This window comes from Microcebus murinus, chromosome 2 (genome assembly GCF_040939455.1).
Source record: "Microcebus murinus isolate Inina chromosome 2, M.murinus_Inina_mat1.0, whole genome shotgun sequence".
NCBI classification, from domain to species: domain Eukaryota; kingdom Metazoa; phylum Chordata; class Mammalia; order Primates; family Cheirogaleidae; genus Microcebus; species Microcebus murinus.
In genome coordinates, this window is record NC_134105.1 from 34,144,181 (window position 1) to 34,160,766 (window position 16,586).

The window sequence follows — 16,586 nt, forward strand, 5'->3', positions numbered from 1 at the left end:
TCCCTGAACTCCAGTCACACAAAGCTCAGTTTCCAAGTTGAACCATTGCTCTTCATTCAGGAAGTATTTATTGGGCACTTATGGGTTAGGCACAATGCTAGACCCTGGGGATATCACTATAACCAAGACATACAGGTCCCTACAGTCTACCTGAGGAGACTGACTAAGTAATTGCATAATTAGTTTAATTACAGTTGGAAGTAGTACAGGGTGAGAAGCTTACTTATTAAATCAGCTGAGATCTGAAGGATGAATAGGGATTAATTAGTTAAAGGAGGTGAAAGTGGGAATAGCATTCCATTCAAATTGGACAGCTTAGGGAAAAGCCTTGAAACTGGAAGAAGCTGCTGGAAAAACCTTAAGAAGTCTTGTGTTGACAGAAACTAAAACTGAATAAAGAGGAGTTGTGGGTGGGGGAATGGCATGAAATTACGCTGGAAATGGAGGGCCTAGGAGACTGTTAAAGATTTTTTAATCTTTTTTTTTGAGACAGTCTCGCTCTATTTCCCAGTCTAGAGTGCTGTGCCATCAGCCTAGCTCACAGCAACCTCAAACTCCTGGGCTCAAGCCATCCTCCTGCCTCTGCCTCCCAAGTAGTTGGGACTATAGGTGCATGCCACCATACCCAGCTAATTTTTTCTATTTTTGGTAGAGATGGGATCTTGCTCTTGCTCAAGCTGGTCTCCAACTCCTAAGCTCAAGCGATCCTCCCACCCAGCCTCCGACAGTGCTACGATTACAGGCATGAGCTACCACACCCGGCCTTTTTTAAAATCAATGCAATGTGAAGCCATGGAAAATTTTTTGAGCAGGAGTAACATGGCATGATTTGTGTCTTAAAAACACAACCCTCGCCGGGCGCGGTGGCTCACGCCTGTAATCCTAGCACTCTGGGAGGCCGAGGCGGGCGGATTGCTCAAGGTCAGGAGTTCAAAACCAGCCTGAGCGAGACCCCGTCTCTACCATAAAAATAGAAAGAAATTAATTGGCCAACTAATATATATATATATATATATATATATAAAAATCAGCCGGGCATGGTGGCTTGTGCCTGTAGTCCCAGCTACTTGGGAGGCTGAGGCAGCAGGATTGCTTGAGCCCAGGAGTTTGAGGTTGCTGTGAGCTAGGCTGACGCCACGGCACTCACTCTAGCCTAGGCAAGAAAGCGAGACTCTGTCTCAAAAAAAAAAAAAAAAAAAAAAAAAAAAAAAAAAAAAAAAAAAAAAAAAAAACACAACCCTGGTACAGTGGAAAGAATGGATTAGAGGGGTAAAAAGTGAGTGAAAGGAGGCATGTTGGAAGGTAGTCTTTTGTTCCTAGTCCTTTCTATACACTGTCCTGCGTAGAACAATCCACCACTTAGCCCACCCCTTAGTACTGGGTAACTTCTTCTAACACATTAACTGCCATGACAGTTGTATTTAACTCATTCTAGTTTTGACCCCAGGGCTGTATGAAGCATATATAAAATCTTGTTGATGTTCTTACTGTTATAATTAATATTGCCAATGTAATTCTAAGAATGTGGATTAAATGAATAGAAAATGTGTTTTTTTATTTATGATTACCTTTAAATTACACTTGAAGATTTAATTCTTTTTTCATAATAAAACTCTGGCCCCAAGGAAAAGTTTCTGTTTTCTGTGTGTGGCAATGTGTTAATTATGTGTTTGTTTTACCTGTGACTTCCTGTGGGATGTCTTTCCTGACCTCACCACTGCCAGGTGGCCTGCTATGTGATTCCATTGCTCTAGCCCATGGTTTTATGATCCAAATTTATACAGCTCTGAGGTACAGAACTGTGTTAGGTTGCTAGGGCTGCCATTACAAAGGAGACTGGTGTAAATAGAAATTTACTTTCTCATAGTTTTGGAAGCTACAGGTCTCAGATCAAGGTGTTGGCAAGATTGGTTCCTTCTGAGGGCTGTGAGGGGTCTGTACCAGGCCTCTCTCCTTGGCTTATATAGATGGCCATCTTCCTCATATATTTTCCCATTGTCTTCCCTCTACTCACCTGTCCAAATTTCTTCTTATAAGGATAACAGTCATATTGGATTAGGGTCCATCCTAACAACCTCATTTAAGTTAACTCTTTAAGGACCCCACCTCCAGTCACATTCTGAGTTCCTGGGGGTTAGGACTTCAACATATGAATTTGGGGGTGGGGCACAATTCAGCTCATAACAGGAAGCAAAGTGGTCATAACATGAATCATTTATGATTAGAAATTATTATCTAATTATGATTAGAAATTATTATTATCTTTTTTTTTTTTTTTTGAGATAGAGTCTTACTCTGTTGCCCAGGCTAGAGTACAGTGGCATCATCATAACTCACTATAACCTCAAACTCCTGGGCTCAAAGCAATCCTCCTGCTTCAGCCTCCCAAGTAGCTGGGACTACAGGTGTGCGACACCACAGCCAGCTATTTTTTTCTTTTGGTAAAGACGGGGGTCTTACTATGTTGCCCAGGCTAGTCTCAAACTCCTGACCTCAAGCAATCCTGCTACCTTGGCCTCCCAAAATACTAGGATTTGGATTACAGGTGTGAGCCACCGCTCCTGGCCCAGAAATTATTCTTAACTCAAATATCTGACCCTGCTTAACATTAACATTGTCTACTGACATCTTTGTCTAATCACTGGACAAAACAGTACATATCCATTGTAAAATAAAATTGTAAATCTTGAAAAAGATGCCATATTTTATGAAGCAATAAAAGTAACACTGGGGAATTTCATGAATCATACCCAAAGCCATTAAAAAGTTAGGATCTGACAGTTAACCAAAAGAGAAAAAAAATCAAAGATGAGGACGCTAGACTTCAAAAAAAGATGTTTGGTGGACTATCAGAGTATTAAGGACAGCTTTTGGGAAAACTATGAAGTCTTCAAATATTTCTGCAAAAATAATTTTTAGGCTGGGCGCAGTGGCTCACGCCTATAATCCTAGCACTCTGGGAGGCTGAGGTGGGTGGATTTCTTGAGGTCAGGAGTTCGAAACCAGCCTGAGCAAGAGCGAGACCCTGTCTGTACTATAAATAGAAAGAAATTAATTGGCCAACTAATATATATAGAAAAAATTAGCTGGGCATGGTGGCACATGCCTATAGTCCTAGCTACTCGGAAGGCTGAGGCAGAAGGATTGCTGAGCCCAGGAGTTTGAGGTTGTTGTGAGCTAGGCTGATGCCATGGCACTCTAGCACGGGCAACAGAGTGAGACTCTGTCTCAAAAAAAAAAAAAAAAAAACCCAAAAAACCCCTACTCTGAAATTTATGAGACATTTATAATGGCCCTTTCTACAAGCTTTTGCCAGGTAGCATAGGGGTATTTCAAAAGAATATTGTCCCTGCTGCTAAAGGGTGGTATATCCAACAATCAGATTTAGGAATATGATTAGGTCTGATATATATCAGGTATCATCTAAGGATTGATTGATGAACCCAAAAAGTCAACAGACTATTTTTCTCCGTTACCAAAGGGAAAATTATGACAGAGATGGTGAGGAACAAAAAGGAAGACCTTTCTGATAAGTAGCAGTAAGTCACAATAAATTGCGAAGCATGCTCAAGATTGTTTAGAATCTTATAATTAGTAGTAACTTGGTGGTTTTCCTGACACCGAGTGGTTTCACGACACTAATCCTAAAGTTCTTTGTCTTGAGTTTGCTTTAGACTTCTTTCAGACTTCCTTATACCTTTTGTTTTTTTCCTTATGGAAGGTTGTATAGAGGACCCAGGACAAAATTAAACAGTAATGGTAATAGTTGGCAGTTTAGTCTTGTTTTTGGTATACAGCTTTTACAAACATAAAGAATTTAGTTTGAACCAGGCACAGTGTGGCTCACACCTGTAATCCCAGCACTTTGGGAGGCCAAGGTAGGAGGATCATTTGAGCCCCCGAGTTTGAGACCAGCCTGGGCAACATAGTGAGACCCCATCTCTAAAAATAATAATTTAAAAAAATAATTTACTTAGTATTCCAAGTTTGGTAAGAGTTTTTTTTTTTTTTTTTTTGAGACAGAGTCTCACTCTGTTGCCCTAGCTGGAGTGCCATGGTGTCAGCCTAGCTCACAGCAACCTCAAACTCCTGGGCTCAAGCAATACTTCTGCCTCAGCCTCCTGAGTAGTTGGAATTACTGGCATGTGCCACTATGCCCGGCTAATTTTTTCTATATATTTTTAGTTGGCTAATTAATTTATTTCTATTTTTAGTAGAGACGGGGTCTCGCTGTTGCTCAGGCTGGTTTCAAACTCCTGACCTTGAGCGATCCTCCCACCTTGGCCTCCCAGAGTGCTAGGATTAAAGGTGTGAGCCACTGCACCTGGCCGGTAAGAGTTTTATAGATATATATTTTTTTATATCTTAAGTGGAAATTCGTCTATTTTTTCTACACTGATTATCATACGATTTTTCTCCTTTTAACTTTTTTTTGAGACAGAGGTCTTGCTATGTTTCCCAGGCTGATGTCCAGCAGGCTGGCTTTGAACTTGTGGACTCAAGTGATCCTCTCGCCTCAGCCTCCCCAACAGCTGGGATTACAGGCACACAATATCAAACCCTACTTTCCTTTTAAATTTTATTGTAATAAATGACATTGATATTCACTTCCATGATGTTCCATGCTGGAAACAAAAAAAAAGAAGAAAAGAAATAAATGTAAAAAAATAAAATAAAAATAATAATAAAATAAATTACATTGATAGGTTTTCTAATGTTGAATTATCTTTGCATTACACGGATTAAATCCTACTTGATCTTGATTTTTAAAAATATACTGTTAGTCACAGGTGGTAGTCATTATTGCTGTCCACCAAATATTTTGGTTCTTCTTTACGGTAAAGTTGTCTTTCCCTACGTACCTGGATTTAGATGTGGCCACGTGACTTGTTTTGGCCAGCAAAAAGAGAGAAAAAGTGATACCTGTTAGTTCCTGGTAAAAGCTTTAAAAGCAAGTGTGACTTCCAACACATTTTCTCTTTCCCTCTGAAACAGTGACAAGTAATGCTTTATATTCTATATGGTCACTGTACCATCAGCTTGAAATCCATAGTGAGGATGACATGGAGCAGAGGCTCCAGCTGATCTGAGTTGAAAGTGTAGTATAAGTAGAAATTGAACCTTATTGGATAAAGCCATTGAAATTTTGGGGTTATTTTTGAGACAGAGCCTTGCTCTTTCACCCTAGCTGCAGTGCAGTGGCGCCATCATAGCTCACTGCAACCTCAAACTCCTGTACTCAAGTGATCCTCCTGCCGCAGCCTCCTCAGTAGCTGGGACTACAGGCAGGAGCCAGGAAGCCTGACTAGCTTTTCTATTTTTTGTAGAGATGGGGTCTTGCTCTTGCTCAGGCTCATTTGAACTCTTGGGCTCAGGCCATCTTCCTGCCTCAGCCTCCCAGAGTTCTAGGATTACAGGCATGAGACACTGTGCCCAGCCACTGTTCTTTTCCTGACTTTGTAAGTTGAATTCTTAGGTCAGTTATTTTTGTTTGTTTGTTTCCTGGTAAAAAAATTTTAAAGCTGTAATTCTTCATCTAGATACAGCTTTATCTATGTCCTATAAATTTTGACATGTAGGATTTTCATTATCACTCAATTCTAAGTATTTCTTAACTTCCTTCATGATTTTTTTTGTTTTTTGAGACAAAGTCTCGCTTTGTTGCCCAGGCTAGAGTGAGTGCCATGGCGTCAGCCTAGCTCACAGCAACCTCAAACTCCTGGGCTCAAGCAATCCTGCTGCCTCAGCCTCCTGAGTAGCTGGGACTATAGGCATGCCCCACTATGCCCGGCTAATTTTTTCTATATATATTAGTTGGCCAATTAATTTCTTTCTATTTATAGTAGAGACGAGGTCTCACTCTTGCTCAGGCTGGTTTCGAACTCCTGACCTCAGTCAATCCGCCCGCCTCGGCCTCCCAGAGAGCTAGGATTACAGGCATGAGCCACTGCACCAGGCCTTCCTTCATGATTTTTTAACCCAAGGGGTATTTTTTTTTTTAAATAAATGTCTATTTTATTTCCATTAGAAAAATATTAGTTATATAAAATGTTGGTCCACTTCCTTCTCCTAGACCTCTACCATTCATATTTAAATACTTTAATTTTACTCAACTAAAAGAATCATAGATCTGACATGAGAACTAAATATTCCACATCATTAGTTTGATTAGGTGTGCTTTTGATTATATCTCAGAAACAATAACTCATCTTTCCTACCTGTTATTTCCCTTTATTTATTTGAGTAACTATGTAATGAGTATCTCTTTCCTATATTCAGTCATATGGGTATATATTAAGTGTAATTTACACACCAGCAACTGGATGCAGTATCTAATCTTCATTCATGTTCAACTACCCCTATTATATCCTATTTCCATGATAACTTCAGATATTTTAGTCAAGCTTATGCTTCTATCAATTATAAAAATTAAGAGGTTATTATATCAACTATAAAAATTAAGATGTTAAAAATTCCAGACTAAACACTGGGCCCACTTATAGTAATGGTGTTACGAAAGGTCCTTGGAAAGCTACTGCTTCAATTTCAATTCTGCCTCCTTTGGGCAAAGCAGCAACCTGGTAAGCAGCTCTTGCAGGAAAATTATTCTTGAAATAGTGTTTGTAGATGTCATTGACAGTACTGAAGTCATTTATGTCAGTCAGCAAAACAGTTGTTTTTACCACATTAGTGAAGTCACAGCCTGCAGCTTTCAGAATTTCACCCATGTTTTTAAGAGCTTGTTTAGCTGCTTCTTCTACTCCTCCTGGCATAAGCTGTCCACTTGACGGGTCCATCCCTATCTGTCCTGAAATGTAAAGGTCCTGTCGACTAATACAGCTTGACTGTAGGGGCCAATGGCCCCCGGGGCTTTGGCAGTGCTGATCACTCTTCTGATCAAGGACCACATGGCTAGTCCTCTCCTCTTGCAGCCCCTCGGAGTGAGAGCAAGCCACTACTGCAAACCCGCTGGAGTCTCAGCTGACTGACTGACCACCCCGCCAGGTCTCCTACCCAAAAGCAACCCAAGGGGTATTTTATATTATTTATGCCATACATAAAACATTATTTACAATCCAATAAAGCTTTATAGTTGGAGAACATAACCTATATAATAATGCTAATGATTTTTTGGAATTTATTAAGGCTTTCTTTGAGGCTGAATGTGTGGTCCTTGTTTGTAAATGATTTATGATGTGTGAATATAATGTGAATTTGCTGTTTTTGAGTACAGATTTCTATAAATGTTTAGTTATTTGAGCATATTAATAATGTCTTCAATATTTCTCCTTTTTTATCTGCTTCATATAATCATTTCTGAATGGCATGTGTTAACTATTGATTTCAACTATAATTGTTGATTTATCTCTCTTTCTTTTGCAATCCTAGTATTTGTTGCTTTTTTTTTTTTTTTTTTTTTTTTTGAGCCAAGGTTTCACTCTGTTACCCAGGCTGGAGTACGGTGGTATAATCATAGCTCACTGAAATCTCCAACTTTTGCTCTCAAGTGATCCTCCTGCCTCAGCCTCCCGAGTAGCTGGGACTACAGGCATAACCCACCACACCTGGCTAATTTTCTACTTTTGTAGAAATGTAGTTCTCACTATGTTGCTCAGGCTGCTTTCTATTAATAATTCCTGTTCTCGGGGCTGGTCACAGGGGCTCACGCCTGTAATCCTAGCACTCTAGGAGGCTGAGGTAGGAGGATCGCTCAAGGTCAGGAGTTCAAAACCAGCCTGAGCAAGAGCGAGACCCTGTCTCCACTAAAAATAGAAAGAAGTTAATTGGCCAACTAAAAACATATATTGAAAAAAATTAGCCGGGCATGGTGGCACGTGCCTGTAGTCTCAGCTACTCGGGAGGCTAAGGCAGAAGGATTGCTTGAGCCCAGAAGTTTGAGGTTGCTGTGAGCTAGGCTGATGCTATGGCACTCCAGCCTGGGCAACAGAGTGAGACTCTGTCTCAAAAAAAATAAAAATAAAAATAATTCCTGGCCTCAATCCATCTTCCCACCTTGGGCTCCCTCTTCTTAAAGTGCTAGGATTACAGGTGTTAGCCACTGCTCCTGGCCTATTTTTAGTCTTTATCATATATATATATTATATATACATACACACACACACATATATATATAAACTCACACAAACACATTTCTACATATATATATATTTATGATGGCTATATCTAAGAAGTTTATTTCTTTCTTATATAACATTTTAGGATTAAGTAGCCTAGAGCTGGTATGGTGGCTCCATGATGTTAGGCACCTAGGCTTCTCCTGTCTTTCAACATTGTCATTCCTGGAGCATTTCCCTGATTGACATATCCAACATGATTCGCCACTGTGTCTTCTGAAAGACAATCCCTTCATTTTGATGTCTCTACATGGAAATTGCATACATCACTTCTGTTCACTTTCCATTGACCAAAATGTCATCATGTGGGCATTTCTAGCTCCAAGGGAAATTGACAGTTTTGGTTTTTATTCTGATGGGTGTGCACTAAAATGAATACATAAATAAAAACAATCAGGGTTTTATTCCTACTACAGAAGAAGACAAAAATAGATATTGGGAGACAAACAACTAGCAGTCTGTCACAAGGTCTCAACATTTGTATGTAAACATTCATTTAATTCTTCTCTTTTCAATGCCTTTCCTCTACCTTCAACTTCAATTTAGTTCAACATCTTTTTTGTTTTACTCTCTGTAGAGAATAAACTTTCAGTCTTCTCTTAGCTTGGGGGAGATTTAGGGGTCAAACTGCTTTTTTTTTTAATTTTAAAGTTATTAACTTTTTTCTCTTTATTTATTTAAAATTTTATATTTTCTTATTAATTTTTCACCCGCGCTTCATTGAATTTCTTGACTTTGGGGGTCAAACTGCTTTTTAAAATACTTTTAACCTAACCCACTTTTTTGGTCTATGTCCACACCCTACTCCTAGAGGACATGCAGCCAATTCCTGAGACTTCTGTAATTTCTGTGTTGTCAGTCTTGTTGCTTCTTGGTTTTCCCCATTGGGATTCTCCTTTCTTAGTTAGCTAGGTCAGTAACTACTTATTCATATCTTTTCCAGCTGTCAAAATTTTGTGTCTGTTGCTTCCTCTCCTATTCTATTTAATCTTGTGAGTTTATACCTTAAAAAATAAGTAAAAAATTTCTTTATTGTTATGTAGACAAGTGTCAAAAGGGAATGGCATCTCTTTAACTGGAAGTCCTCCCTAAATATTTTTCTTTCTTTTTTTTGCCAGTCAAGTTTAGCAGTGGGGGTTGTATACCAACTTTAGTGACACTAATGTTAATAAGTTCTTTGGCCAGGCATGGTGGCTCACGCCTGTAATCCTAGCACTCTGGGAGGCCGAAGTGGGTGGGTCGTTTGAGCTCAGGAGTTCAAGACAGACCAACCTCAGCAAGAGCGAGTTTCCCATCTCTACCAAAAATAGAAAAAATTAGCCAGTCATGGTGGCACATGTCTGTAGTCCCAGCTACTCAGGAGGCTGAGGCAGAAGGATTGCTTGAGCCCAGGAGTTTGAGGTTGCTGTGAGCTAGGCTGATGCCATAGCACTCTACTCAGGGCAACAGAGTGAAACTCTGTCTCAAAAAAAAAATAATAATAAATAAGTTTTGATAACCCACTACCATCAGACCAGCCCCTATATTATTTAATATAATTTTTATGGCTCGATACAGTAGCCCATGTCTATAATTCTAGCACTTTGGAAAACCAAGTCAGGAAGATCCCTGGAGTCCAGGAGCTTGAGACCAGCTCGAGCAACATAGCAAGACCAGCTATCTATGAAAAAAAAATTAGCTAAGCATGGTAGCATGCACCTGTAGTCCTAGCTACCTGGGAGGCTAAACCAGGAGAATCGCTTGAGCCAAGGAGTTTAAGGTTATAGTGAACTATGATGACACCAGAGCACTCTAACCCAGGCAAAAGAATGGGACCAAGTCTCTTTTTTTTCTTTTTTCTTTTTTTATTTTTTTTCTCCTAATGCTTCCATGTGGAAAAGTCTCAAAAACAAAACAAAAAACCAAAAAAATATGTATCTATAAAATTTTTGTTTTATTTCTCTTTTTTTTTTTTTTTTTTCTTTTTTTGAGACAGAGTTTCACTTTGTTGTCCAGGCTAGAGTGAGTGCCGTGGCGTCAGCCTAGCTCACAGCAACCTCAAACTCCTGGGCTCAAGCAATCCTCCTGCCTCAGCCTCCCGAGTAGCTGGGACTACAGGCATGTGCCACCATGCCCGGCTAATTTTTTATATATATATCAGTTGGCCAATTAATTTCTTTCTATTTATAGTAGAGACGGGGTCTCACTCTTGCTCAGGCTGGTTTTGAACTCCTGACCTTGAGCAATCCGCCCGCCTCGGCCTCCCAAGAGCTAGGATTACAGGCGTGAGCCACAGCGCCCGGCCCTGTTTTATTTCTCTAAGATAAAAAGTCCTATTTACCCTCATTATTTACTATGAAATCTTGGTTTCTATTTTAAGTAGACAATTTTTTTTTTTTTTTTTTTTGAGGCAGAGTCTCGCTCTATTGACCAGGCTAGAATGCCGTGGCATCAGCCTAGCTCACAGCAACCTCAAACTCCTGGGCTCAAGCAATCCTTCTGCCTCAGCCTCCTGAGTAGCTGGGACTACAGTTATGTGCTGCCATGCCAGGCTTATTTTTTTCCATATATCTTTAGTTGGCCAATTATTTTTGGTAGAGACAGGGTCTTCCTCTTGCTTAGGCTGGTCTCAAACTCCTGACCTTGAGCTATCTTCCTGACTTGGCCTCCTAGAAAGTTAGGATTATAGGCGTGAGCCACCGTGCCCAGCCTTAAGTAGACATGTTTTGACTGAGTTATTTTTTTCCAGTTATGATTATAATATGATTGCTTTATTCATTTGTTTAATAAATTCATTTTGGACACCCAGTATGAGTCAGACATTGTATGCATTGGGGATTTAGCCTAAACAAGACAGAAAAGGTCACATGGAGCCTATATATATATATATTTAGAAGGGGGTGAGAGTATAAAATAAGTAAATAATAATTGTAGATTTTGATAAGTATAATGGAAGAAATAAACAAGGGGAAGCTAATTTTAATTGGGTGGTCAGACTGGCCCCTTTGGGGAGGTAACATTTGAGATGGGACCAAAAGCAGCAGTCCTCAACCTTTTTGGCACCAGGGACCAGTTTCATAAAAGACAATTTTTCCACAGACATGGTGGGGTGGGGAGGTGGAGCTCAGGCGGTGATGCCGGCGATGGAGAACGGCTGTAAATACAGAAGAATTTTCCCTCCCTGTTCACCTCCTGCTGTGCCACCCAGTTCCTAAGTTTCATGGAAGACAATTTTTTTCATGGATGGGGTTGGGAGATGGGAGGCTGAGCTCCGGCCGTGATGCCTGCCCTGGTTCCTAACAGGCCACAGACGGGTACCAGGCCATGGCCTAGGGGTTGGGGACCACCAACCTAAACGATGAATAGGAGCTAATAATTCAGAGTATTGGAAGAGAAGCTTTCTAAGCAGTAAGGTGGCAAATGTAATGGCCCCTTAATGTGAGAAAGGACTTGGGCATTCTGAAGAGCAGAAAGGAAACCAGTGTGATTAGAGTATGGCAAATGAAGGGGAGTAGTATGAGATGAATTTGAAGAGGTAGATTGGTAGATTAGAAACAAATCTTGTAGGACTTTGTAGGCAATGATAAGGAAATCAAAATTTCTTTCTTTTATTTTTAGGTCTTATTGTGTTGCCCTGGCTAGGGTGCAGTGGCCTCATCATAAATCACTGCAACCTCAAACTCCTGGGGTTAAAGCAATCTTCCTGTGTCAGCCTCCCAAATAGCCTGGCTAATTTTTTTTATTTTTTTATTTTTTGTTATTATTTTTTTTTGAGACAGAGTCTCACTTTTGTTGCCCAGGCTAGAGTGAGTGCCATAGCGTCAGCCTAGCTCACAGCAACCTCAAACTCCTGGGCTCAAGTGATCCTCCTGCCTCAGCCTCCCAAGTAGCTGGGACTACAGGCATGTGCCACCATGCCCGGCTAATTTTTTGTATATATATTTTTAGTTGGTCAATTAATTTCTTTCTATTTTTAGTAGAGACGGGGTCTCGCTCAGGATGGTTTCAAACTCCCAACCTCGAGCAATCCGCCTGCCTCGGCCTCCCAGAGTGCTAGGATTACAGGCGTGAGCCACCGCGCCCGGCCTTTTTTATTTTTTGTAGAGATAAGGTCTCACTGTTGCTGAGGCTAGTCTCAAACTCCAGGGCTCAAGTGATCCTTCTGCCTTGGTCTCCTCAAATGCTGGGATAACAGGCGTGAGCCACTCGGTTTGGCCTAAAATTTCTTCTAAGAGCAATAGCAAGCTATTCAAGGAGAGTGACCTGATCTGATTTACTATTTTTTTTTTTTTTGAGATAGAGTCTTGCTCTGTCCCTCAGGGTAGAGATCCATGGTGTCAACCTAGCACACAACAACTTCAAACTCCTGGGCTCAAGCAATCCTACTGCCTCAGCCTCCGAAGGAGCTAAGACTACAGGCGCATGCCCCCATGCCTGGCTGTTTTTTTTAAATTTTTAGTAGATAGGCGTCTCACTCTTGCTCAGGCTGGTCTGGAACTCCTGAATTCAAGCTATCTGCCCTCCCTTCCTTCCCCTGCTGGACCTCCCAGAGTGCTAGGATTACAGGTGTGACCCACTGTGCTAGCCTGATTTACATTTTTTTTTTTTTTGAGACAGAGTCTCGCTTGTTGCCCAGGCTAGAGTGAGTGCCATGGCGTCAGCCTAGCTCACAGCAACCTCAAACTCCTGGGCTCAAGCAATCCTTCTGCCTCAGCCTCCCGAGTAGCTGGGACTACAGGCATGCACCACAGTGCCCGGCTAATTTTATATATATATATATTAGTTGGCCAATTAATTTCTTTCTATTTATAGTAGAGACGGGGTCTTGCTCTCGCTCAGGCTGGTTTCGAACTCCTGACCTCCAGCAATCCGCCCGCCTCAGCCTCCCAGAGTGCTAGGATTACAGGCATGGGCTATCGCGCCTGGCTCTGATTTACATTTAAAAAATGTTTTTTGGGTAGAGTTAAACAGAGACCAGAGGCTATGCAGTAGTATAGAGAAGAGGTAATGGTGTCTAGACTTGGATTAAAGATTGAAAGAAGTAGATAGATTTAAAATATGGTGCTTCGGAGGCTGAGGCAGGAGGATTGCTTGAGCCCAGGAGTTTGAGGTTGCAGTGAGTTATGATGATGCCGTTGCACTCTAGCCTAGGCAACAGAGAGAGACATTGTCTCAAAAATATATATATATGTTCTCCCTGGATTCCTCAAAGGCAGAGACTTTGTCTTTTGTCCCCAAGACTTAGTACAAAGCCTTGCACATCATAGGTGTTCAGTGAATATTGGTTTAATAGGTGAATGGTTCAGACAAGTAAGTGGAATGGGTTTCTGCAAGCTCTCGCCTTGGCTGTAAGGACTCTGGAGAGATCTTCCCTTTCCAATCTTTGGTTACCATGTCATGAGACTGTGGTAGCCATTGCTTAGCAGGAGCCAGGCACAATGCTAATTATCTCTAATTCTCCCAGTATCCTTATGAGGTGGATACTAATATTATCCTCATCTTACATTTAATCTTAAGAGATTACATGATTTGGCTCAGGTCACCAAGAAAATAATGGGAGACCTCATGTCTGTTTGCCCCAGGAATTGGCATTTCCAGGTCCAGCTCTGTAGCCTCAAAGATTTCAACCTGCCTGAGCCTTGTTAGATTAGAATAAGAATCCTCACCAGGAATCTTTCCTAGTCGATGTGTATAACCTGAGGGAAAATAAAAACCCCTGTTCTGATTACCATAGACTGGACCATAGTGAAAAGGAATGGATGATGCTTCAGGTGTGAGAAAGTGCAGCTTTTTCAGCCTGCCAATTATTTTTCAGTCAGCCAGTTGCAGGAAATGAGGCACATTGCTTGCCATAACGACTTGTCTTGCAACTTTCTGAGCAAGTCACACACACCTTCCCTGAACCTTGGTTTCTTTTTCTACGACATAGCGCTAGCAGAGATCTCTCTAGTAGCACTGTTGTTTAAGATTAAATAAATGGTTAAATTAAGATTAAATAAAATGGCTATAGCGTTAAAGCATCTAAGCACAGTACCCCACACGTAGTAGGCACTCAACAAATCGTAGCCAAGAGTGGACGAGAAGAGCTGGGAGCATTAATTTAGCCAGATTTGGAATCTCGGTAGGGTCTAAGGGGATGGTATGAGCTGATTGGGCCAGCCGACGGGGGCGGGTCCAGAGGGAGGAGGAGCCAGCCGTTTCCCGCCGCGGCCCTGAGCTTTGAATCAAGCGCGGTAGTTTCAGCTGTAGCCAATCCTAGAAGAGCATCTTCTTGCGTCAGTTGTTGCTGGGGGCCAGAGCCACGCATCTCTCACCGAGGTCAGTTCTAGCTGTTGCTGCTGTACCCGTACTCTGCGCTTACGTGTTCGTCCGTTAAGACTGATAGGACGGATAGAAAGTCTCAAGTCACTTTCCCTAGTATCCAGGTCGGAAGGGGATCCTCCGCTACTCGCTCCAAATATGCAGAACAGCACTGGCTTCCCTTTCTGTGGAAGCCTAAGGTTGGCGCCCTGTCAGGAGTTGTAGTATCAAGATTCCAGTTCTTACGCGACTTGGCAGAGAAACAGGAAATAGCTTTTCTCAGGTAAGGCGGGCCAGAGAGGAAAGGTACCCCGCGGAGCCATACAGCGAGGGCTGGGGGGGGATGGGCTGTCCGTGGGATACAGGGGGGGTTGAGTCCTGGCCCTTTAAACCTGAGGGGGAGGATCCGGAAGTGGATGGGCGGGGCAAAGAGCTCTGGTATATAAGAGGGCCCTAGCCGCGCGGAGTCTCCAATCTGCCATTTTCTGTCCCTGACTAAGTCTCTGGCGTCCCATATACCTTCTGTTTTCCTCACAGGCTCTATTCCACCTACTGGCTCACCACTTCAGGGGAACCATGGCCACAGACTCCACAGCCACTGCCGCCATCGCCGCGGAGCTGGTTTCTGCCAAGTAAGCAGGACGGTGGAGAGCTTGAGGCACTGGCCAGTCCTCGGGGAGGGCTGACGGACAGGGGCCCTGCGGGAGGAACAGACCGTTGGGCAGGAGGACTTGCCTCCTCAAGAATAACTGTCGCTGTTCGGGGAAGGCCTGAACACTGTAGAAGTTCCCCTCTTCCTGAGTGCCTCGCGCACCAGCAGTAACGGCGATCGGCTGGCGCCCCCTGCCCCTCTTTTCGCGGCCGCCATCTTGCCGGGGGCAGCGGCGGCTGTCTCTGTCGCCTGCCCCTCTCCTTCCTCCCCCGGCCCGGGGCTGTCGGCGGGGAGGCGGGGCCCAGGGTTAGGGTCTGCCGTCATGCCCTTACTGTCCCCATACTCTTCACGTGCCCCTCCAGTAGAGTCCCTAGATAACCCGGGAATATAACCAACAGATTTGGCGCCAAAATAAAAAAAAAATCCTGCACGAGGAAGGAGGCTGGACCTAAGGGGTCGGAGTGGGCGGGGCCTTGCGGAGGGCGGGGTCTTGCGCGCGTGCGTTCGTTTCCCTCCCTCGACTCTGGAGTAGGGGGCGGGGCCCTGAGGAGGCGGGAAATCTCCATTGTTTAGGGCTGCGACTGGAGCTAAAGCCGTGGACTTCCGCGGAGGGGCGCGGTGAGTTCTTTTCTTCTCCGCCTCCTCGCTTACTTCGTGTGCTCGGGGGATGGTTACCGCACACTACGACCCTCGAGAGCTCCTGTTTGTAGTGGGGAGGAGCGTAGTTTATTTAGACCTTGAAGGTGTTGATTGTTTCAGGGAACATTATCAGGACACAAAGCGTCTTCATTCAGCGCTTCGTGAAACTCTCTTCACTTCCCAGCAGTTTGGTTGCTAGGAGAATCGGTTGTAGCATGCACGAAGTGTAGACTGGAGGGAAAGAAGGTATGATTGTTTTGAAAGTGACACAGTGCCACCCAGGCATAAGCTATTGTTATGAATAATGGAGGGAAACGCTACATCAGTTGTAGGAAACAAGTGCTGTTTTCATACAGTAGTTCTGGTTTTCCAATTTTCCCTTATTTTTTTGGTACCTGGTTCTTTTTTTCTAGCCTTGTGCACTTTAGAAGTTAGTTGCCTTCCCTGTAAAAAGAAAGGTTGCTGTGAGGTGTTTTTTTTTTTAAATGACATTTTTATAATTGCTTTTCTATAAGCTTACATTCTCACGATGATGTTTGTAGTTACTAGAGATTTGCTTATCTCTACCTACAATACTTGCCACCTTTTGTTTCCTCTGTGTTCATGTTGTGGATTGGTTCTCATACTATCCTGAAAATCGCCTTGGAACTGGAAATAATTTTAATTTCAAGCTCTCATTACCTTTTTCCCCATTGATTGGATAGGACCAGTAGAGATTAGGCTTGGAAGTCATGCTGTACCTATTATAAAGAGTTCCTTTATTATTGTGCTTCCTAGACACCTCTATTTCATTTAGATGAATCCTCACCCCTTTCAATACTTGAAAGGTTTTTTTTTTTTTTTTTAAGAGATAAAAGTATGCTGGGGCGTGGTGCTCACCA

The 16,586-nt window shown here is 42.5% G+C and overlaps 1 protein-coding gene and 1 pseudogene across 4 annotated transcripts in view; one reads left to right on the plus strand and one right to left on the minus strand.

Moving 5' to 3' along the window:
* Positions 1–6,497: 6,497 nt before the first annotated feature.
* On the minus strand, positions 6,498–6,910 carry LOC105877473 (2-iminobutanoate/2-iminopropanoate deaminase pseudogene; annotated as a pseudogene).
* Positions 6,911–13,730: 6,820 nt separating this feature from the next.
* The window catches only part of NASP (nuclear autoantigenic sperm protein), a 35,481-nt gene continuing 32,625 nt past the window's right edge, over positions 13,731–16,586 (plus strand). Inside the window, exons 1-2 of one of the 4 annotated variants that reach the window (XM_012776020.3) lie at positions 13,731–14,697; positions 14,952–15,046. In XM_012776020.3, coding sequence (XP_012631474.1) covers positions 14,991–15,046 — 56 coding nt within the window. In that variant the 5' untranslated portion in view covers positions 13,731–14,697; positions 14,952–14,990. Of the gene's footprint in view, positions 14,698–14,724; positions 15,047–16,586 lie in introns of those variants that run through there. The other 3 variants (XM_075997817.1, XM_012776019.3, XM_012776022.3) reach the window with 3 other exon arrangements.